General features: G+C 39.1%; 2 protein-coding genes across 2 annotated transcripts in view; one reads left to right on the top strand and one right to left on the bottom strand.

The window, feature by feature from the left end:
• The window catches only part of PANK1 (pantothenate kinase 1), a 41,822-nt gene extending 34,594 nt beyond the window's left edge, over positions 1 to 7,228 (bottom strand). The window contains exons 1-3 of the mRNA XM_063405663.1: positions 7,038 to 7,228; positions 5,965 to 6,082; positions 1,241 to 1,327 (exon numbers count right to left, since the gene is read on the bottom strand). Coding sequence (XP_063261733.1) covers positions 1,241 to 1,327; positions 5,965 to 6,027 — 150 coding nt within the window. The 5' untranslated portion in view covers positions 6,028 to 6,082; positions 7,038 to 7,228. The remainder of the gene's footprint in view (positions 1 to 1,240; positions 1,328 to 5,964; positions 6,083 to 7,037) is intronic.
• A 181-nt stretch (positions 7,229 to 7,409) lies between these two features.
• KIF20B (kinesin family member 20B) overlaps positions 7,410 to 19,241 on the top strand; it is a 31,874-nt gene continuing 20,042 nt past the window's right edge. The window contains exons 1-14 of the mRNA XM_063405660.1: positions 7,410 to 7,457; positions 9,683 to 9,839; positions 10,293 to 10,379; positions 10,495 to 10,611; positions 10,799 to 10,937; positions 11,305 to 11,489; positions 13,374 to 13,422; positions 14,095 to 14,289; positions 15,213 to 15,324; positions 15,755 to 15,826; positions 16,266 to 16,412; positions 16,853 to 17,015; positions 17,991 to 18,245; positions 18,977 to 19,116. Of these exons, the coding sequence (XP_063261730.1) occupies positions 9,684 to 9,839; positions 10,293 to 10,379; positions 10,495 to 10,611; positions 10,799 to 10,937; positions 11,305 to 11,489; positions 13,374 to 13,422; positions 14,095 to 14,289; positions 15,213 to 15,324; positions 15,755 to 15,826; positions 16,266 to 16,412; positions 16,853 to 17,015; positions 17,991 to 18,245; positions 18,977 to 19,116 (1,817 nt within the window). The 5' untranslated portion in view covers positions 7,410 to 7,457; position 9,683. The remainder of the gene's footprint in view (positions 7,458 to 9,682; positions 9,840 to 10,292; positions 10,380 to 10,494; positions 10,612 to 10,798; positions 10,938 to 11,304; positions 11,490 to 13,373; positions 13,423 to 14,094; positions 14,290 to 15,212; positions 15,325 to 15,754; positions 15,827 to 16,265; positions 16,413 to 16,852; positions 17,016 to 17,990; positions 18,246 to 18,976; positions 19,117 to 19,241) is intronic.

Genomic DNA, 19,241 nt, shown 5'->3' with positions numbered 1-19,241 from the left:
ATTGGAAACAGGATCCATTTAAGTTTAAAAACCAAACAAACAAACTACCTTGCTTGTTTCAGCAAATTAATTCATCACTATTAGCTTCCTTTGCTGAAGGTCCTTGAGCATATTAGAAACACACATTTTCACTGCACTGACATTTCTTGTTCTGCTTGAAAATTCAGTGAAAAGCTGCCTATTTATCTTTGCGTGTTCATCCACCCAAGTCATGTCATCTGGCCATTAGCAGTGTGATCAAAGTTCCAGGCACACAGGTAATTGACCTCAAAGCACGGTGTTTGAAGTCCTTGTTTGACATGATTTGTGTTATTCTCTGCGTCAATAATTATTTCATCCGGTGTCCGCTACACTTACAACCAAACAAAAAAAGAGAATACAAACTACTATTCAATGCAGCTTGCTTAAGACACTCTCCTGTCTCACTACAGGAATTATTTCAGCTATACTAATGAATAGCCTACTTTCTGAGAATAAGGCTGTGTAGGTATCTGCAATAATTACGATTAATTTCTAATGTTACTATAAACTTAAATTCTCTATTTAAAAATCATAGTTTAGAAACGTGAACATTTCAATAAAATTTGCCTGACTTTCCTTTTCATTGCTTCAGCTGAAAATCATTCAGAACTATTGAAACAAAATTGTTTTCTATTTTCATTGCATGATGAACTCCCACCATGGAGGTAACGTGGTTTCTTTAGACTGTGTGTACACCCACGTGAAACTGGGCTCTCAGGAAACAGTGACACTGAATTTCAATATGAGTTAATAATAAAGAGGAAGAACAGAAACAAAGGGAACCAACGGGGGGAAGGGGAAGATGAGTGACAGACTTGCCTGTTAAGAGGCCAGAAATCCCAGGTTTACAGTCTGGGTTCTCTTCCCATCATAGGCAGGCATCGGCTTTAGTTGTGGGTTCATCAGATCAGACCTGCACTGTGATAATACTTTAGACTGCAGCCAAGGAGGAGCAGGGAGGGCATGGAGAGAAAAAGAAACAAAATAGAACAAAAGAGAAACAAAAAGAAACAAAAGAGAGGATTAGGGCTAACAGCCTGGTACTATATTCATCCTGAGCAAATATGGCATGAATCTTCCCACCATCTCCAGATCAATATTCTCAATAATGATCATCAAATGATTTATTAAGAATCTGAAGTGAAAAGTTTAATCAGAGAAATGCTCCTGTGATGAGGCTTTGACAAATCACCACTCCTGGGTGGAAAGAAATACATACCAGATTAGATTTTCCTTGTCCAAATACACTCCTGAGATTCTTGGTGACCATGGCTGCTTTAGACACCCAGAAGCCAGCTACACCATCCTACCTCAAAAGGAAAAAAACCCCATCAGATTAAAGGAATCTGCATGCATAATATACCCTCAACCAGCACGGTGGCATAATTTGCAGGGTATAGCTAAATTTTTTATACCCAAAATCACACCTCATGTTTAGTTGTAACAGCAACAGCCATAAAACTAAAGCATCTATTTCTGAGTCACTTGTCTTAGATAATTAGTTTGGCAAGAGCATGAGTCACCAAGTTAGAAATTAGTTACAGTGTGACTCATTTTTAACATTACACTAATATTATCTTAAAAATAAAAAGGACTCCTCTCTTCCCCCAAAACTGTTAAATGTTTTGCTTCTTTTCATAATGCCAAAATGTGCTTTATATAGAATATCTGGATCAAATATTGAAATAATTATCTCCTTTTTGTAATGCCTTTCACCAGAAGGATCTCACAGTATATTTTAAATGTGTGTTTTTCAGTGCATCCACATACACAATGAAGTGAGGCACTATGACAGTACTTGGCAACACTATACAAAGCACCTGACTGAAACTGCAGTCAGATCCTGTAATTTACTTAAACAAGACAGGAAAATTCAGATGCACATAACCAAATTAGCAACAATGGAATTTCACCATTTACCTCTTAATTTTTGCAAAACAGGGTTTATTCTGACTACTGAGGGTCAGATCAGCCAGTACCTAGTAGCACTCAACCTTTCTGTTTCTTCAGATTTCAGCTATGAGCAAAGTTTCAGTGAGGAAGCCTGACCTGTTTCAAAACTCTGCTTATCCTTGGCTGCAGCATGTTGTGACAACATCAAATTGAGAACAATATGTTAAACTACCTTTGGAAATGCTCTTAAACTCTGCAAGTCTGGATATGCCCAAATGCTGCAATCCAGGCAGGCACCTGCACATTCAAGTCCTTGCTGAAGCATTGCCAGAGATGCAACTTTACAAACACTTTAGCCAATCCAAGACTGCCTAACACAAGAGAAGCAGCCCTGTCCTCCTGTCCCACCAGTATTTCTGCCTGCTCTTCTGCTGCCCCAGATCTGTTTGGCCACACAGATCTATTGGCTGATTTGGCTAAAAATAATGGCAAAAAAAGGTGTAAAAAATGTAGCTGCTCATTAATCCACCCTTTGAGAAGCAACTGAGACTTCATGAGTTTTCACAGCCTTTCATCTGCTGGTCCACTTTGAGTGAAGAAGACTGTGTTCAGTCTTCAAGGACTGCAAGGAGCACTGTAGTCCAATTGCATGGCACAATTGCAGACTCTTCTATTCAGGACTATGATTTTGCTCTTTGCAGGGCAGATGTCTAGCATGTGTTAAGCTCTCTGCCTTTTGTTTGTTTTTCCTCAGGATGGCAAATGCCCAGCTGGTAATACAGTAAAATGTAAACCCTGGCCATTTGCTATTGCCAAAGAATGATTATTTTGTCCTTTAAAGGTATGTCACTGATTAAGAAATTTGTTTTCTCAATGTTCTTTCCTCACTCTTTTATCATGCTGTAGGATAACCGTGTTACCCAAAACTAGGCATTAATTTGATCTCTAAGCTAAGAGGCTAGCGAAGAAAGAAGGTTCCTCCAAAGGGTAATTTGGGTTATAATTAAATATCTTAGCTGTACCATGTAGTTTAAGTCCACTTCAAGAACAAGAATTCACCATAGGCCTGGATCCATTCTGAGTGTTTCTCAGCACAGGCTGTCCAGGAAGCCCAAGATAAAACATCTGAAGGTCAGTGGTGTGACTTGCCAACTCCAATCACACCTTCATGTGAGTTAGAGCAAAGTCCTGAGTGCCCAAAGCAAGGATGACGTCCCAAGGAAAGGGATACAATGTCAGGGAATGGCACTAATTCCTGAGATCAAGACACATGATTGACATTTGGCAAGAATAAAAGCAACTCTGTCCTGGGTGTCAGAGCCAGCAAGATGAGTAATACTACACTATAACATAGCCTGCTCCTTGGCTGTAGCCCATGTTGAGCAATAAACTTCTTGCTCTTGATTCTTTTTGAGGCACCTTCTATTTCTAAAATATAGAATTGTCCAGTCCTCTGGCTTCTACAGAGAACTTACAGATGTTTGTACACACACATATACCCCTTTACTGGAATTCTTTCAGCTTCTTCACCTAAAAGCTATATATCTGATATATATTTAGAGGTATCTTGGCCAGTTTCCCTATTTCAGAATTGCATTACTCTAGATATGTATTGAATTCACATTCCAATTTATTTATCTTGTTAAGCTTTTAGTAAGATGATAGAGTAACAATTGAGAATGTAACTTTTAACAGAATGTCTTTGGTAAAATTTTCTTGGGCTGTTCAAAAGGTTCTGAGACCATTGGACAGCTATTTAGAGCCTGCATTTTACACAGCACTACAAAACAACCCCTAGCAATATTCTTCAAAGAGTAATACTAAGGATTAAAGCTTGAATTTCTTACACCATGAAGAATTTCCACAAGCAGCTTGGAAGTGAAATAAAATTTTTGAAACTTCAATTGAAATAAAACTCGAACATATGTTTCATTTTAGGAAAAGCCAACCCTGAGGTTTTACCTTCAAATTATAGTTACCCTTGTTGGTATTTATACAGCTCAGCAAATGATTGAAAAAGAATCAATAACACATGGGGAGAAATAGAGTTTTACTAATATGATTTGGAATGCACCTCCGGCCCTTAACCTGGAGCTAGCACACTGTCTGCAAATAAAATATACAAAAACAGGCAACATATCTGGGCTCAGACCTGGAAGCTAAAATCAAATTCTGCAAATCTTTGCAGAACTTAGGCACAACTTTAGAAATAATAAAAAAAGCAGGAGGTATTTCAAAGAACCAAACAAAAGTTGGATGCACAGTTCAAATACTCTTCATAAAATATAAGCAACATACATTAAAAAAAAATCTCCGTAAGTAGAGACTGGACTGTATCTTCTGTATCAACAATACAACTCCATTTTTATGACAAGGGGTTAAAAGAACTTGTAATCCAGAGGAAAATTAAGATCCAGACTATGGGAAAACAGTGCCAAAGCTCGTCCTGATTTACTCTAAGTACAGTATTCAATTTATTATTCCACCTGTAGAGCCATTTCTGTGAGCATGTCCTGAGGTATCAGTATAACGCTGACTAGGAGGAAAGAATATTAACCATCTATTCAATAGCAGCCATCAGCCTTCCTGCTCATGGATTCTCTGTCAAGATTTCCCCTTATGTGATCACCAGTAACTCAAAAATGTCTCGTCTACAGGACTTAACCCCAACAGGTCCTGAACTTGCCTAGCTGGGCTGGTGCTCATTTACTGGGGCATAACACAAAGGCCCCACCAACTATATTTAGCTATGGAAAAGCCACCTGTCCCCCAGGGCAAAGCCTTCCAAGCCAGGGAGCACCCATGAGACTGAAGAAGTAGCTCATTGCTTAAAATCAATGAGAAAGGGAAACACACCTACACTGCTAAAGAAAAAAATGTGAATCAACAGCCTGTGAAGTTAGGAGTTCATAAAATCAGCTGTGTGTGCATTAGAAGTCTGAAGGCAACTGATGAGAGTGGGGCAGTGAGGGTACAGGATGTGAAATGCATCCACCAGACTGTGCAAGTAACAGGATAAATGACACACACTGCCCTGAAAGATGGGAATTTAAAAGGGCTGGCATGGCAGACTACCAGGAGGATTACACAATGCATCACTTTCCTCCAAGACATCTCTGTGGCAAGGAACAGGAGTGCTCCTGCCAGCCAGCTCCAAATGACCCCTGCAGAAGGACTTGGCCTGCACCCAGGCTGAAAGGCCGTGCTGCCAGGGCACGGGGAAGCACAGCAGAACCAAGAGTGATGAGAGGAAACTCAAGTACTTGGTTAATTCCCTGGGGAAGGTGAGTTGAGTACAAAGAAACTGAAGCCAGTTCTGGTTTGGCTGCTGCTCAGATGTACTGAAGGATGCTGCGGAGTGTTGACCGTGTCTCTAATTACTTCTGACAGCAACGTAAAAGCAAGGTGAGATATGCTGTCTCATAGGGCATCATCTCATCACTGTCATGAGTAGACTATCTACAATCCTGTCTCTAATATAAGGAACATAATTCTAAGTGTAATGCTAACAGTTCTAACAAATCCTTTATAAAATTTTTTTCTTCTTGTGCGTGCCAAACATGCTACACAAGTTATACAGAATTTGAAAAGAAACATAATCAAATTTCAGGGGTGAATGAGTTACTGAATGCTATTTTAGCAGCAGATATTTTTGCTGCAACTGGTGTCCTTGCACAAACCATTTTAAGAAGAATATTTTGGTAGAAAGCCATAAAGTTTATTTACATAGATGGAGTTTCATCATCTCCCACTCCACAGCAGGCTGGGTTGGTTATGCTGACCTAATGTTTTATTGAGCATGGTTTGCGTGAGGCTGGGAACACATGTCAGACTGGGCTGAGTCTGCCCTTCTGTATCCCGATGGGAGGAGTCCTTCCAGACTCCACTTTAATTTATGCAACATGTGCAGCATCATGAAAACAGTTTCAGAAATCTAAAATTTAAACAAAATCAACATATTGCCTGTACAAGGAGCTTTGTGATGCCCCACCTTAGCAAAAAAAAAAAAAAATTCTGCAGGGCATAGACCCCAACATTTTAGGAATATACCTTGCTAAGTATTCTGAAATCCTTGATTTTCCTTTCCAACAAGCAGAAGACAACAACGTTCATGTTTTCTCCCAGGAGCTGATCTTTTCCCTTATTTTGAGAGTCACTCAGTCCTTTCCTGGTATGAAAAAGATGATTTGGCACTAGGTAAGTTCAGTAGTTTGTATTCTGTTTAAGATAGAAACCAAAATAATTTTTAAAAGGTTAGCCACAGTCTTACAGCATGATTTCAAGAACTTTTCAGCTTTGCTAGCAAACAATTTCAAATTCAACACTGCATCATTTTCTGCTGTTAAAACAGACCAACTCTTACAAAGCTGCCTACAACTGAACTGAAAACTTTTAGTATACCTTTTTTACTGATATGACACAGCCTCTGTTTAAAGAAAGACAGGATTTAATGTTAAAGACAACCTCATGAAAGCAGCTGATACAAAATCTGTGTAGAATTATTCCTTTACAGAATTGCTTGCTTTCGCTGGCAGTCTTTTCTTCAAATTAAAACCAAACATTTGGTTTTGGCAGATACTGACTACTTTCAAGTTACTTGTCCTTTTATTTCAATTCAAAACTGGCAGACATTTCTTATTAAGGTTGAAAAAAATTCTGTCTGATTCTAAAGAGAAACTCATGGTGATTTTTGTTACCAAATTCTGTGCATTTCCACACCCTGACATTCCAGAAACCAGTGATGTCATTTGTATTATGACATTGTTTTGAAAATAAAGCCAAAGAATTCTCTCATTGCTGATTAAGAAAATAAATGCCCATCATGCAAACCTGGCACCCAGCAACAATTTCTGCCTGAGGAAGGTTTTAAACAAAGGTACCATAATAAGTGTCTTCCACAGGTGTCATTTGTCAGGACTGGAACCCAGGGTATGGCACAAACACGTCCTGATCTCTAAACGGGTATTTATTTCCATGTTCAGCCGATACCTGCTCTGGCACAAGGCATCAGCAGGTCACTGGCCTCTTCCCTCTACCACCTGCAAACAGTGATGATTATCCTGTTAATAAACAGACAACAAAAGGCCTGTAATCACCCAGAGCTCCGGCAAGCTCCAACTTACACTCGTCCTTCTGCCGCATCTGAGAGAGGCGAAGTCCGGGCGCTGCAGGCAGGTGAGGGCGGGCCCGGCGGGGCCAGGGCGCCTTCCCGCGGCAGCCGAGATCCCGCTGTCGCTGCGGGGCCAGGCGCTGGCGGCACCGCGGCCCCCGCAAAGCCCCAGCCCCCGCAAAGCCCCAGCCCCCGCAAAGCCCCAGCCCCCGCAAAGCCGCCCCGGGATCTCCGACCCAGCTGGGCGCGGCCGCCGCCCGAGGGCAAACCGGGACAGGCGGCCCCGCCCCCCGGGACTACACTTCCCGTCGGGCCCTGCGCCGCGGCAGCGCCGTCCTCCCAGGAGGCCGCGCGGCGCCGCGCTCTGCCATTGGTGGGATTCGAAAAGAAGCCGCGGCCGGAGCGGAGCGCGAGCCCGGGAGCGCCTGGGCGGGTGAGCGGCGCCGGGGGCAGAGGGATCGCGGGGGTCGTGCCGGTGCCGCGGGGCCATGAAGCGGTGTGGATGGTCTCTGTGGCGGCGGCGCGGGTGGTTTCCGTGGCGGCGGCGCGGAGGCCGCTCCCCCTGCCTCACCCCGTTGCCATCCCGGTTCGGTGGGAAGGCCTGTGGGGTGTGAGCGGTTTTCGGTGGGGCCTGCAGTTCCTGGGTAACTCCCGCCCAGGGCTGTGCTGCTGCTGAAGCCGCGGTGGTTGTGTCCCATAAGAACAGGCAAATAGTGCAAAGCCTGGGAGTGAAAGGTTGCAGAGAGGAAATGTTTTGTTTTGGTTGGGGTTTTTTTGTTTTTGTTTTTTCCCCCCTATCTTTTGTTGTGCTGTCTGCCAGCCCTGCGGGCTGTGTGTGTGCTGTAGCCGTGCTTTGCTGTGTGGGCCTCCGGGGGTCCCCTTCTTTTAGGGTGTCTGCAGCTCTAAGTCCTATTGCCACGGTTAACAGACTTAGAATAACGCATGCCAGGACACGAGTGCCTCTTAGTGCCTGTAGCCGGGTAATGGAGTTGTTCACACAGAATACCTGCAGTGTTTACAGAGCCGTGTGACTCGACGTGGAGGCAGATAAACAGTGTGAACCTTGGGCTTTGCGCTCTCTAAGGGCTTGAACCTCGCTGTTCTCACCGTTGGGCTGTGCGAATACTCACAGTTCTGGTTTTATGTGCACAGCTTAATGTTTGTCCTTTGCTCCTTAAGGAAAGAGAATGAGAGCCTAATCTTGGTAAATTAAACTAAGCTTAGATATAAAGCAACTAAAATGTCAGTCGTCTAACAAAAATGTTTCCTGTCTGATAAGAGTTTTGCAGTGTGGCTTTGTGTAGCTGATAATTAAGAAGTCCAGATTGTGACAGTACAGGTATGTTTCTTTCCAACCGTAGCTTATTCACAGGTCAGTCTTTGTTCAAGCCATGATATTTCAGGCCAAGTTTTTCCTGCTTTTATACAGATACTAGGCCAAAAAATAGATAAGAAATATTAGATTAGAAAGTAAACATTGGTGCTTAGTTTATGTGTAGCTTTATCTCATTTGTAGCCTGGTGGTGTTTCCCTGACTGCTTAAAGTTGTGTCTGGCTTTTACAGCCTAGATAGGAACAGTGAGCCCTTAAGTGTTCTGACACTGAAATGCAGACACTTCTCAGGTTTTATGTTGGGGGAAATTGAAATGGGACTGCATTACAGGCAGGAGACCCACACTCTTCCTGAGCAAAAGGGTTTTGAAGCAGTCCGTTGCTCTAGTGAACACTGCATGCTCTCTATTAGTATTTAGTCAAACACTTCATATGCTTTGCTGTGGCCTAGACATGGCAATGTAGCACTAAAAGACCCCTGAATTGTTGTGTCCAAAACTTCAAAATGTAGGAAGTCTTGTGGTGTCTGATTGCTGGATCCCTTGCTGCCATAGCCTATTAGTAATTGCCCAGTGGGTTATTTTAAACTGGATCTGTTGAAAAAACCTGCCACATCACATCTGCACTATCACAGGAAAAATTAATAGGAAAGTGCAGAAAAAATATATTAATATTTTAAAATAAAATTCCCTTTTTAAAGATTATTTTGAAATTTGCCTGTCTACTATCAACACTGCATCATTTTACTTTTATTTTCTGTAGCAAATTTTCACTGCTTAATTAGTGAAATGTACAAAAATAAATAAATTGTGGATTAATAAATAAATTGCTGAGCTGTGAAATTACTAAAAAGCAATACTTTAACTGTTAGTCTTTGGAATGTCTCTGAACTGTCTCTTGTATGGTGCTATATTGTGTTATCTTTATAATACCAAGTGTTTGTCAAGTCCTGCAGAGAGAACCATGACATTCTTAATGGACACTATAATGGAATGATGAAGTTGATGAGGAATTAGGTTTTTAAGTTTTAACTTTCTTGTCAGACTGTTTTTAGCAAGTTTGTGGTCTATATAAGGCTTTAACCCGGTAAACATTTGCTTTCCATTTAAAGAAGGGTGGCTGTTCTCGATTCATGATGCAACCCCCCTGCAGACCCCCTCTGCAGCCATCAGAAACTTGCTATATACATTATGAATAGAATGAAGAAAACTTTTCCCCTAAAGAAATTACAATTACCAGTTTCAAGCTGGCTCATCTTCTAAGGGACTTCAGAAGCTCCATGTTACACGATCAGAGAGCACAAAATAGTTTTATTTTATCTTGCAGAATGGAACCAACTTTGGATAATGGGAAGTTTTACAGACCATCCTATATTGCTAGCATTGAGCCATCTCCAAGAGCAGGACCAGTAAGTGTGGAAGATATTAAAACAGATCTCTCCTCTGAATTTTCTTTGGTTTCTTCAGGCTCGGACACAAGCCAGGTAAGAAAATTTTACTGTATGGGTATTTATTTTTTAAAACATAAGCTTACTCCTTTCATAGATAAGAATAGTCAGAATTTTACAGGGAAGATGAAAATCTTCTTTGTTATTTTTTAGTTTGAAAGGGATGCATATGATTTAGACTGAGCTATGTGGCACTGCATTGATACCCGCTGGGTACATCAGTTTTCTATGAATGAGCTCACTGCCAGTTCACAGAAGGTTCTGCTTGGCCTGAATGCAGTGTTTACATAAATGTGCTGCAAGATTAACTTACCACAGCGACCTTCTGCAGGGGCCTAAGCACTTGTAAAAGCTGATCTAGTGAAATAGTTTGGATTCTTGTGTTATCAAGTAAGTCTGTTCAAGGCAGCCTGATGAAATAAAACTGGTTTTGTGTGCTAATTGTGGACAAAATAACCATATTTCTAACTTCTAATTTTTCTTTTTAAGAGGAGCAGTTTGGATTCTAGGGGACACATACAAGTTTGCTTGCGTATCAGGCCCTTTACATCCTTGGAAAGAGAAAATGGATCACAGGTGTGACATTTATTTAGTTTAAAAATTGTTTTGTGGGGTTTTTTTGTTTGTTTCTCCTGGAAGCTGAGCTCTTTATAGTCTCTTCATGCCTGCATTGCTTGTTTCCTTTTCATAGGACTGCGTTTCACTTGAAGATTCAACAAATATTGTACTGAAGCCCCCTCAACACTATTTGAGTCGACTAAGTGAAAAAACTTCAGGACCAACGTTACAGAAGTTCACTTTTTCACAAGTAAATGAGTTGTCTTTAAATGTTTCTAAATTATTTCTGGTATGGGTTGTTTTAACTTACATTATTTAATACCAAGCAAACTGTATTTTTTTAACTTTATAGTCTTTAAGATTAGAAACAGTTTAAAAGATTCATTTAAAGTCTCTAATAATTGCTCAAAGTATAAACATTTCTTGGTAATACTCAGGTGTTTGGACCTGAAACAACCCAAGAAGAATTCTTTGAAGGTACCATGAAGCAACCAGTGCAAGATTTCCTAGATGGATACAATCGTCTTGTTTTTACATATGGTGTAACAAATGCTGGGAAAACCTACACTTTCCAAGGTAAAAGTGGAAATGAGTTCTTGGAAGCACTTTCTTTTTTTAAAGTAAGGATTACTTCTAGCAGAAACAGTATCACTTTTTCCTTCATTTAAAATGTAGTCTCTATCCGTTTGCTTCTCTTCAATATTAACAGTCTTCAAAACTCTATAGTCTGATATAGAGCATGAAATGTTCCTGAAAGCCAAATACTTTTCAAAACTCTCTAATGATATTTGTTACGTTGAGAATACAAAGAAAACTCCACTTCTTCATGCCGTAAGTTGTCTTCAAACTTTTTGTGTATGCTTTGAGATTTGTATTATCTCTCTGTCCTCATTTATCTGGATACCTTCTAATAAGTGGATTTTTCTTTTGTGTGTTCTTTCAGGGACAGAAGATGATGTTGGTATTCTGCCAAGGACTATGGATATGCTGTTTAAAAGTATTCAAGGGAAGCTGTACACAGCAATGGATCTCAAACCCTATCGGTGCAGAGATTATATAAAGCTGACTGAAAACCAAGTGAGAGAAGAAACTGCTATTAAAAATTCATTACTTCGTCTCATAAAAGAGGTAGAGGAGCACTTTTCTATATTGCTGAGTATGTGCATCTTTAGATAGCTCCATTTGCATCATTTGCCGTGGGAAGAGACTGGCTGTGTTTAACATTTATTTAAATAGACCCATGGATGGCTCAATACTTCATAGGCATGTCAACTCTAAGCTTTTTTTTTTCTTCTCTCTAGCTTGGGCACCTGATAATTTATCCTCTGGAATTACTAGTGCTTAATAAGAGCTGAATGGAAATAGTCCCTTCTTTATCTGTGAGAATGCTACTAGGTCTGATCCTTTAAAGAGCATACTGTCTTTCAGAATACTTGAAAGAAATTAATAGTTTTGAGGTTGTTGCCCTTTCAGTTGGACAAATATCCTTAAAGGAAGCAAAAATATGTTTGAAGCAGCACAGCTATAAAGCTAGTGGACTTAAAGGTTTCAATTAAAGATGGGTTTCTGCTGAGCTTTTTTTCTTGCAGCTCACTGTTGAGCAGCCCAGAAATACACTCCAGTTTTAGGAGCTAACTGAAATTTTAAAGCTGTTTAGTCCAATTACAGTTGTGGGGAAATTGTATTTTGTATAACCATGCCTTTTACTCGGTGTCTTCTAATTCTGAAATGAGTGGAATTATTGAAATAAAACTGAGCATATATGAGGATTTGAAACTAGAAGGGTAACTTTTTTGTTTGTTTTTACAAAAATTCATCATTTCCCTTGTGGCATGCTAGGTTGTAAAAGCTAGTGTTGAAAGGAACAAGGAATTTATATATCTGTTGCCTTGGTTTTTATCCATTGGTTAACTGGGCTCCAGTGTGCAAGGTAGGTGGCAGCAAAATTCTGTGACTTCAGAAGCACAGGAATAAGTTAAATCTAGTTCTGTCAGCCTTCAGAAGGGACTTCAGAAAAACCTTTCATGTGTGTTTGAATGCACCTTCTAGTTTCTGAAACTGTTTAAAAAACAACCCTTAAACCTACAAGTTTACTGGCAAAGTTGGCATCTACTGCAACAAAGGTTTGTGTGGATGTTTTATATGTGTAAAATGTAGTACCTAAAATTTTTATTTGAAAAATTTAGTATGAAATATACCCTTGACAGTACACTAAAAGAACCTCAACCAAACCAGACCTAGTTTTTATTTCATGTTAGGCATGCTTTTATTTCATGTTAAGCATGCTTATTTCAGTAGATGGATTTCATTTCTTTAGGCACTTCCACTTGCAGTTCTGTGTCTGGAAAAACCTAACTATCCAAAACTAAGCCTTGAGAAGGGAGTGTATGTATGAAGCTCCTAAGCTCTAGCTATAGTTATTTGATTTACTCTTTTTTAAGTAGCAAAAGAAAATTGTCTTTCTCTTACTAAAACCTGGACTTTATTTCAACTCTATCCTTTATTTCAAACATCTATCATGAAGCGGTAAGTTGCTGTTTTTTTAAATGAATGAGTGTTCTACATTTACCTATATTTTTAAGGGTTCTCCAAGTAAGGTGGAAAAATATGAAATCAAATATTAGAAGAATACAAATAATAAAAGAATTCAGAGTTCCCTGGATTTACCAGGTTAAGATTAATGCCTAAACTGCAACTGGAGTCCTGAAATCATCCTCTTGAGTCACCCTGTTTACATGAGGGGTTCCTACCCCTCTGGTGTTCTGTGGCTGTTTCCAAGTCAGCAAGGTGGAATGCTGGATACTGATGGAAGGGAGGTGGCAGGGGGGAGTGTGAGGTAAGAGCAGCCCTGTCAATAGCAGTGTGCAGGTGCACTGAACTACACCTGGTGTGTAACCAGGATCCCTCCACTGGCATATTGCAACCATGCTGTATTCCCATCTAATACAACAGGGCTGTTAGAAATAACTTGTACTGTCAACAATATATTTTCAAGTTTGTTTTCTTTTACAGGTAGACCATCAGATTAACACTAGCAACAAAGCACCTATGGATTCTCAGGGTATGTCTTACATAAAAGTTTTGCAGTTAAAGCTGGCAAATAAGCCTTCCGAAGGTCAATAACTGACTTGTGGCCTGTGTTAATAAAAATACTTCTTGTCAATTTTATATGCCTGTGAATTGAATAGTGAGCAAATAATCTGGGCAAAAAATGCAAGGATAAAAAGATTAGAAGAATATCTGAACAGGTATTAAATGAGCTGAAGTTATAACAAAGTAGTGCCACTTATGCTGTGAGTCCTAGTGGTATCCTGACAGGCTTTTAGAGTACCTCTATATAATTATATAAACTCAATTCTAGCATTTAAAAAACTACCTAAATACTAGGTTTACTTTAAAAAGTCAAATTGAAGTGCCTTGTCAGTTTAGTTTTGTCTTCTAAAGATGTTGAAAAGATTTGACTAATTCTATCCAAGCTGCAGTTGATAGAATTTAAAAGTGGAAAAGCAAGCAGTAGAGTAGGTCTCTTGCAAATATGAGATATGACTTCCAGATATTTAAGCCTATGCCTTCCAGATATTTAAGAAATGGAGTGGGAACTTCAATGGATTTTTTTTAATGGATTTTTAATTTTGTGTGTTTTTTAGAAGGCTTGTTGTATCCATTTTTATTTATTATTTTAATAAGTGTCTTACTAGGTTTATATTGGTTTGCAATATTTTGTGTTTGTCAGATTTGGAAGATATCTCAAAAGACTTGGAACAATCTATCACAACTGCAAGCAATTACATCAAGTTTTCAGTCTGGGTTTCATTCTTTGAGATTTACAATGAATGCTTTTATGATCTACTGATTCCTATATCAAATGAGAAGAAAAGGAAAACACTCCGCCTTGCTCAAGACATCAAGGGATGTTCTTTTGTAAAAGGTGAATGGAATATATTGCAAATTGCCAAATGTAATTTGGAAATTTGTCTACTTGTAATGATGTTTAGGTTAGAAAACTCAATAATAAAATTATTGCAATCTACATACATAGAAATATCTCTGCCTTTAATACTGTTTTATCTTTGATCTTGACTGGAACTGTTAAAAGCCTCTGAACTCCACTGCCTTGATATTTCTTTGAAATAGGAGAAAAATTGGAAACAACTGACAAATTTTTTAGTGGTTTGCTTTTTTCCATTTTCTTAAAAAAAAGGCCAGTAGTTCTTAACTGTATTTATAATTGGCTCAACAGTTGTTTAGATTTTTGTTTCTGGGAGGTTTTCAGGATTCCCTGTAGAGAAACAGCCTTCAGACATATGGTCATCATATTGCAGGCAAAATTCTTCTGATTTTTTTCAGTTAAATGGATGGCCCAGAAAGATATCCATATGACTTCCCCTTCCTCCCTTTCCTCCCCTCAGCTGTAGTATAAATTGAAGGTGGTGTTCTTTATTTTGGGATTTACAAGGTAGAGTTCTGCCTTGCTGAATCCGACTATAGGGCTTTCTACTCATATTAGACCTTACTTTTTTGACTTGTCTGTGCTCAGGCTAAGGTTGCTCTCTTAATTTGCATGGAACACATTTAATGTGCTAATAGAATGACAAAACGTTCTGATGTACTTGCCCTTCCTTTCCTATCAAAGGAGGCATTTTTGTAAAAGGTGAATGGAATATATTGCAAATTGCCAAATGTAATTTTTAACAAGGTATCTGAGTTGTCATCACAACTTTTGTCTGAAGCAGGTGTAGTAAAATGTTTCTGTGCCTCAAGTAAATGTAGTGTCCTTGCTGTGCATACATTATCCCCATAATTATTTTGGTAATCTTATCTAAAAAACTATTCTCTTTGTTCCTCCTGAAGATCTGCAGTGGGTTCAGATTTGTGACTCTAAAGAAGCTTTTAAACTTCTAAAACTGGGATTGAAACATCAGAGTATTGCAAGTACAAAACTGAATAATTCCTCCAGCAGAAGGTAAGAAACATTTTGAATAGTGTTGGGCATAGTATGGTGGGTGGGAGGAAAGAGAAACTAAAACATGGCATATGGTTTTTAGGGAGAGAAGAGGCTTTAACAAGGTCTAGATTTCTAGGTTTCAGTGTGTGACACAGTGGTTTAAGCCAAAGGAATTCAATCCTTCAGTAGGGTGAACATGTACTGAAGCTCACAGTATTTTATCAAATACTCCACAAAATCATTTAACTGTATTCCCTCCAAGTATCTGAGGAAGAAGCAAAATACATGCTACATAAACATCTCTTTAAAAGTTTGTATCTGATTGTGTATACTTAGGTATATTGACAGATCAAACAACATTTTGAACAGATGTTGTGGAGGCTAAAAATATTTAGAAAGTATTGATCTACTTAGTCACTTCTCTGCTGATTTCGATTTCTCCTTTTAGTCACAGCATCTTCACAGTTAAAGTACTGAAAATTGAAGATTCAGGAACACCAAGAGTGACCCGAGTCAATGAGTAAGTTCAGAGCAGTCTGTCTCTTGTGATGCAGTTGTCCCTTGCCTTCCATGTTGGTGTGTTGGTACTTCACCCAGTGCTCACTGGCATGTGTGCCATGCATGTGTGGTGGCTCCCCACTTCCACCCTCATGCACTTCTTGGCCCTCTCCCTCAAGCCATCAGATGTCAGTGCTGTTCTGTCTTGTCCCCTCTGCTCAGCACAAGGTTCTGCCAGACTTTTTTGCTCCTGAACTCATGCAAGTCCCCAGAAGGAAGAGGATGAGGAGGTGATGGGTGGGGTGGAATAGGAAGCATGTTGGGCAAATATTTAGCAGAAAATGGTGGGGAATTTGATTAGGGAAGCAAATTTGAGAAGGATGAGGAAAAAGGATAATTTTAAGTGGATAATTTGTGCATCTTTAAGGTAAATACAATGATTTTTCCTCATCTGCTTTCAGATTGTCATTGTGTGATCTTGCTGGTTCTGAGAGATATACCAAGACCCGCAATGAGGGTGACAGATTGAAAGAGAGTGGAAATATAAATACCTCTCTCCTGACTCTAGGCAAGTGTATTAATGCACTCAAGAACTGTCAGCAGTCAAAGTAAGTCCTATGGATTGCCAACTGGTTGTGTTTTTTAGGTATTGCCTACAATGTTTAAAAGCTATTGTTTAAAATATACAATAGTAACACTTCAATTTTTGGTAGGGAAAAAAGTATCAATTTCTGACCTCCATACTGTAGTCTTGTTGATGTATCAAAAGTTATCTTTAAACTTGTCTTGTTTTGCTTTTTAATTAAATCACCTTAATTATAATATCCTTTAAACATGCTATCGTAGATGTTAGTGACTTTACGTACTTGTTCTGAGCTTGGCTTATCAAACAAACTTCAGAATAAATTTAACTTTAAAATTTATGTTTAAAACACCCTTGTCACTAGTACCATAGTAAGAGTGAAACTTTCAAGTCTTCAGACTGGATAGTTTTACACTGACTGGAATTTACTAAACTTCTGATCATCTGTTCTTTTGTTTTTTAAAGGTTGCAGCATCACATACCCTTTCGGGAAAGTAAGTTAACTCATTTCCTGCAAGGATTTTTCAGTGGAAAGGGGAAGGTGTACATGATAGTAAACATCAGCAAATGTGCATCAGCATACGAGGAAACACTCAATGTGCTAAAGTTCTCAGCTATTGCACAAAAAGTAAGTGGTTTGTAGTCTATCTTGTTCCAGTAACTTTGATTTGCTTTAAAGAGCAGGTTCTCTCACTTTTAGGAATATGAATTCAGTTATTGGATTTTGGTCTCGTACTGCAGTCATATTTCTTATTACACCAGATTGAGTTTTATCTCCTAGAGCTTTTAAAGAGGTTTTATTGGGACTTTTTTTTTTCCTTTGGAATGCTGGGGTGGAAGCATCTACTGAAAACTTGTCATTCCTATGAAACATCCAGCCTAATAAGAAACAAACTATATTTGGAAGAATTTCCCTGAGATCTGGGTAAATTTCTTCTGGAGATGCAACATGCTCTCGCTTCTAGCTGTCCTTACTACTGCTATCTTAACCTGGAAAATTGCTCATCTGAAGTTGATAAAATAGATTGAGCACCAAAGAATGTGAAAGGTCATCTTTATGTTCACAGAGGCTTCAGTGGGAAGGTGGAAGCAGAGTCAGTAGGAGTAAGTGCAGCAATGTAACTCTGGCAAAATTGGGAGATATAAGTGTGGAGGATCAGTGCTGTAGCTTTAATGGAAGGCATGGGAGAATTTTGTTGACAGTTGAGTCCATGCCTTTGGAATTTGGGCAGGTTAAGTCCAATACCAGAAGGAGCCGACTGTAGTAGTTATAGTTGTTAAAGAAATAGGTTTTGTAGGATGGCATTCATGTAATGCAACTGGAAATTCAAGGAACAGGAAGTGGATAATCTGTTGCAGGCTCTTGTAGGTTATCCAGTTAGTGAAGCTTGGTGTTCCTGGGATCCAAAGAAGGATTAGGCTATAATAGGGCAACTTTGTACTCTAGCTGGAAACTGGTCTGAGTAGTGACTCTCAACAGAGGATAGAAAAGCTGGGAGAGTGCTCTGTTCAGGAAACCTATAGGAGAGTCCAGCAGGTCTTCAAAGTGCTAATGGATCGTTAAAAAATAACAATAACTTTTTGTTCTTGATTTTCTGGGTAGGTTTTAGTTATGGACACATCTATTCTTCCCCAAGATCAGTCATTTGGTCAGAAATTGGCAGGAGAATCATCACTGCTTAGTGTCACTAGAATGCCAATCCCAAGGAAAAGAGCTACTATCCTATGGGACAGAACCTTGGAAGATGTGTTTGAAGATGATGATGATGAGATGGAGGAACAGCCCAGTTTATCAAGAGAAGAAACAGTGCAGAAAGATGACGAAAATGAAGTTGTTATTGAAAAAGAAAAATATATGGTATGTGCCAGAGCTACTTTAAGAATTAGTATGGCATGGAGCCTTGAAGCAATGTATTCTTCTAGTTTCCTCCATCTCACCCTTTTTTCTTTTTTTTTTCTTCCCCCCTCATCACCTTGTTCTACCTAAATCCAGTTTGAATTACAAGTGGGATTACTTATGCCTTGGTGCTTATTGTGGGAAAAATATGAAAAGTATCAAAGTGCAAACTGAGCAGTAAGAATTGCAGATTTGACTTTCTCTTCTTTTGGTATGCTATGGTCAATACACAGAGGATATTATCTGGGTTTTAGCAACACAAGATGTTTCCTTTGTTATTTTATGCACAAGAAAACTCCGGACACTGTTCTTGAAGAAACGGCAATTTTAGTCACTTCTGGGGAAGACAAGGAGTAGGGGAACAGAGGACTAGAGACCATTTTGTGGAGGTTTCATTAATACCCAGCAAGGGGCATCTGGAAAAAAAGGCCAAATTCTGTGGATCTTAAGCCTGTCTTTAAAGATAATTTTTGTTTTAAATTTGGTGTTTGGAAATATCCACTCTGTGCAAACCTAAATTGCTATATTACAACCAAACAGGTACTACTTCTGTTCATGAATAAGCTAAAAAAGAACTGGAAAACCTTTTTCCACCTGTAGAGTAAAGTGTAGCAGTGTTTGAGGAATGGGAAAAAACTCACTTGTGGGAAAGTATTTCATTATGAAAAACATAATATTATTTGTAATTCTAGATGCTGGTGAATCTGATAGGAGAGCTGAGGAACAAACTTATTACTGAAAAGAAAAATAAGTTGCTGCTGGAAATAAAAATTCGTGAAGAAGTAATACAAGAATTTACACATTATTTTGCTGAGCGGGAAATGGATTTCAAGTAAGCTGGTTTTAAGTGGTTTGAAAGTTACTTGTTAAGAAAGTGATAGTAAATTTACTGATTTCCTAAACCTCTCTTGGTTGTAAGAAACCACAATCTTCTGCTAGATCTGATCTTCCACTGTA

Source organism: Prinia subflava, chromosome 9 (genome assembly GCF_021018805.1).
Source record: "Prinia subflava isolate CZ2003 ecotype Zambia chromosome 9, Cam_Psub_1.2, whole genome shotgun sequence".
NCBI classification, from domain to species: Eukaryota; Metazoa; Chordata; class Aves; order Passeriformes; family Cisticolidae; genus Prinia; species Prinia subflava.
Note: the sequence above shows the minus strand (reverse complement) of the source record. Positions and strands in the feature narration are given on the sequence as shown.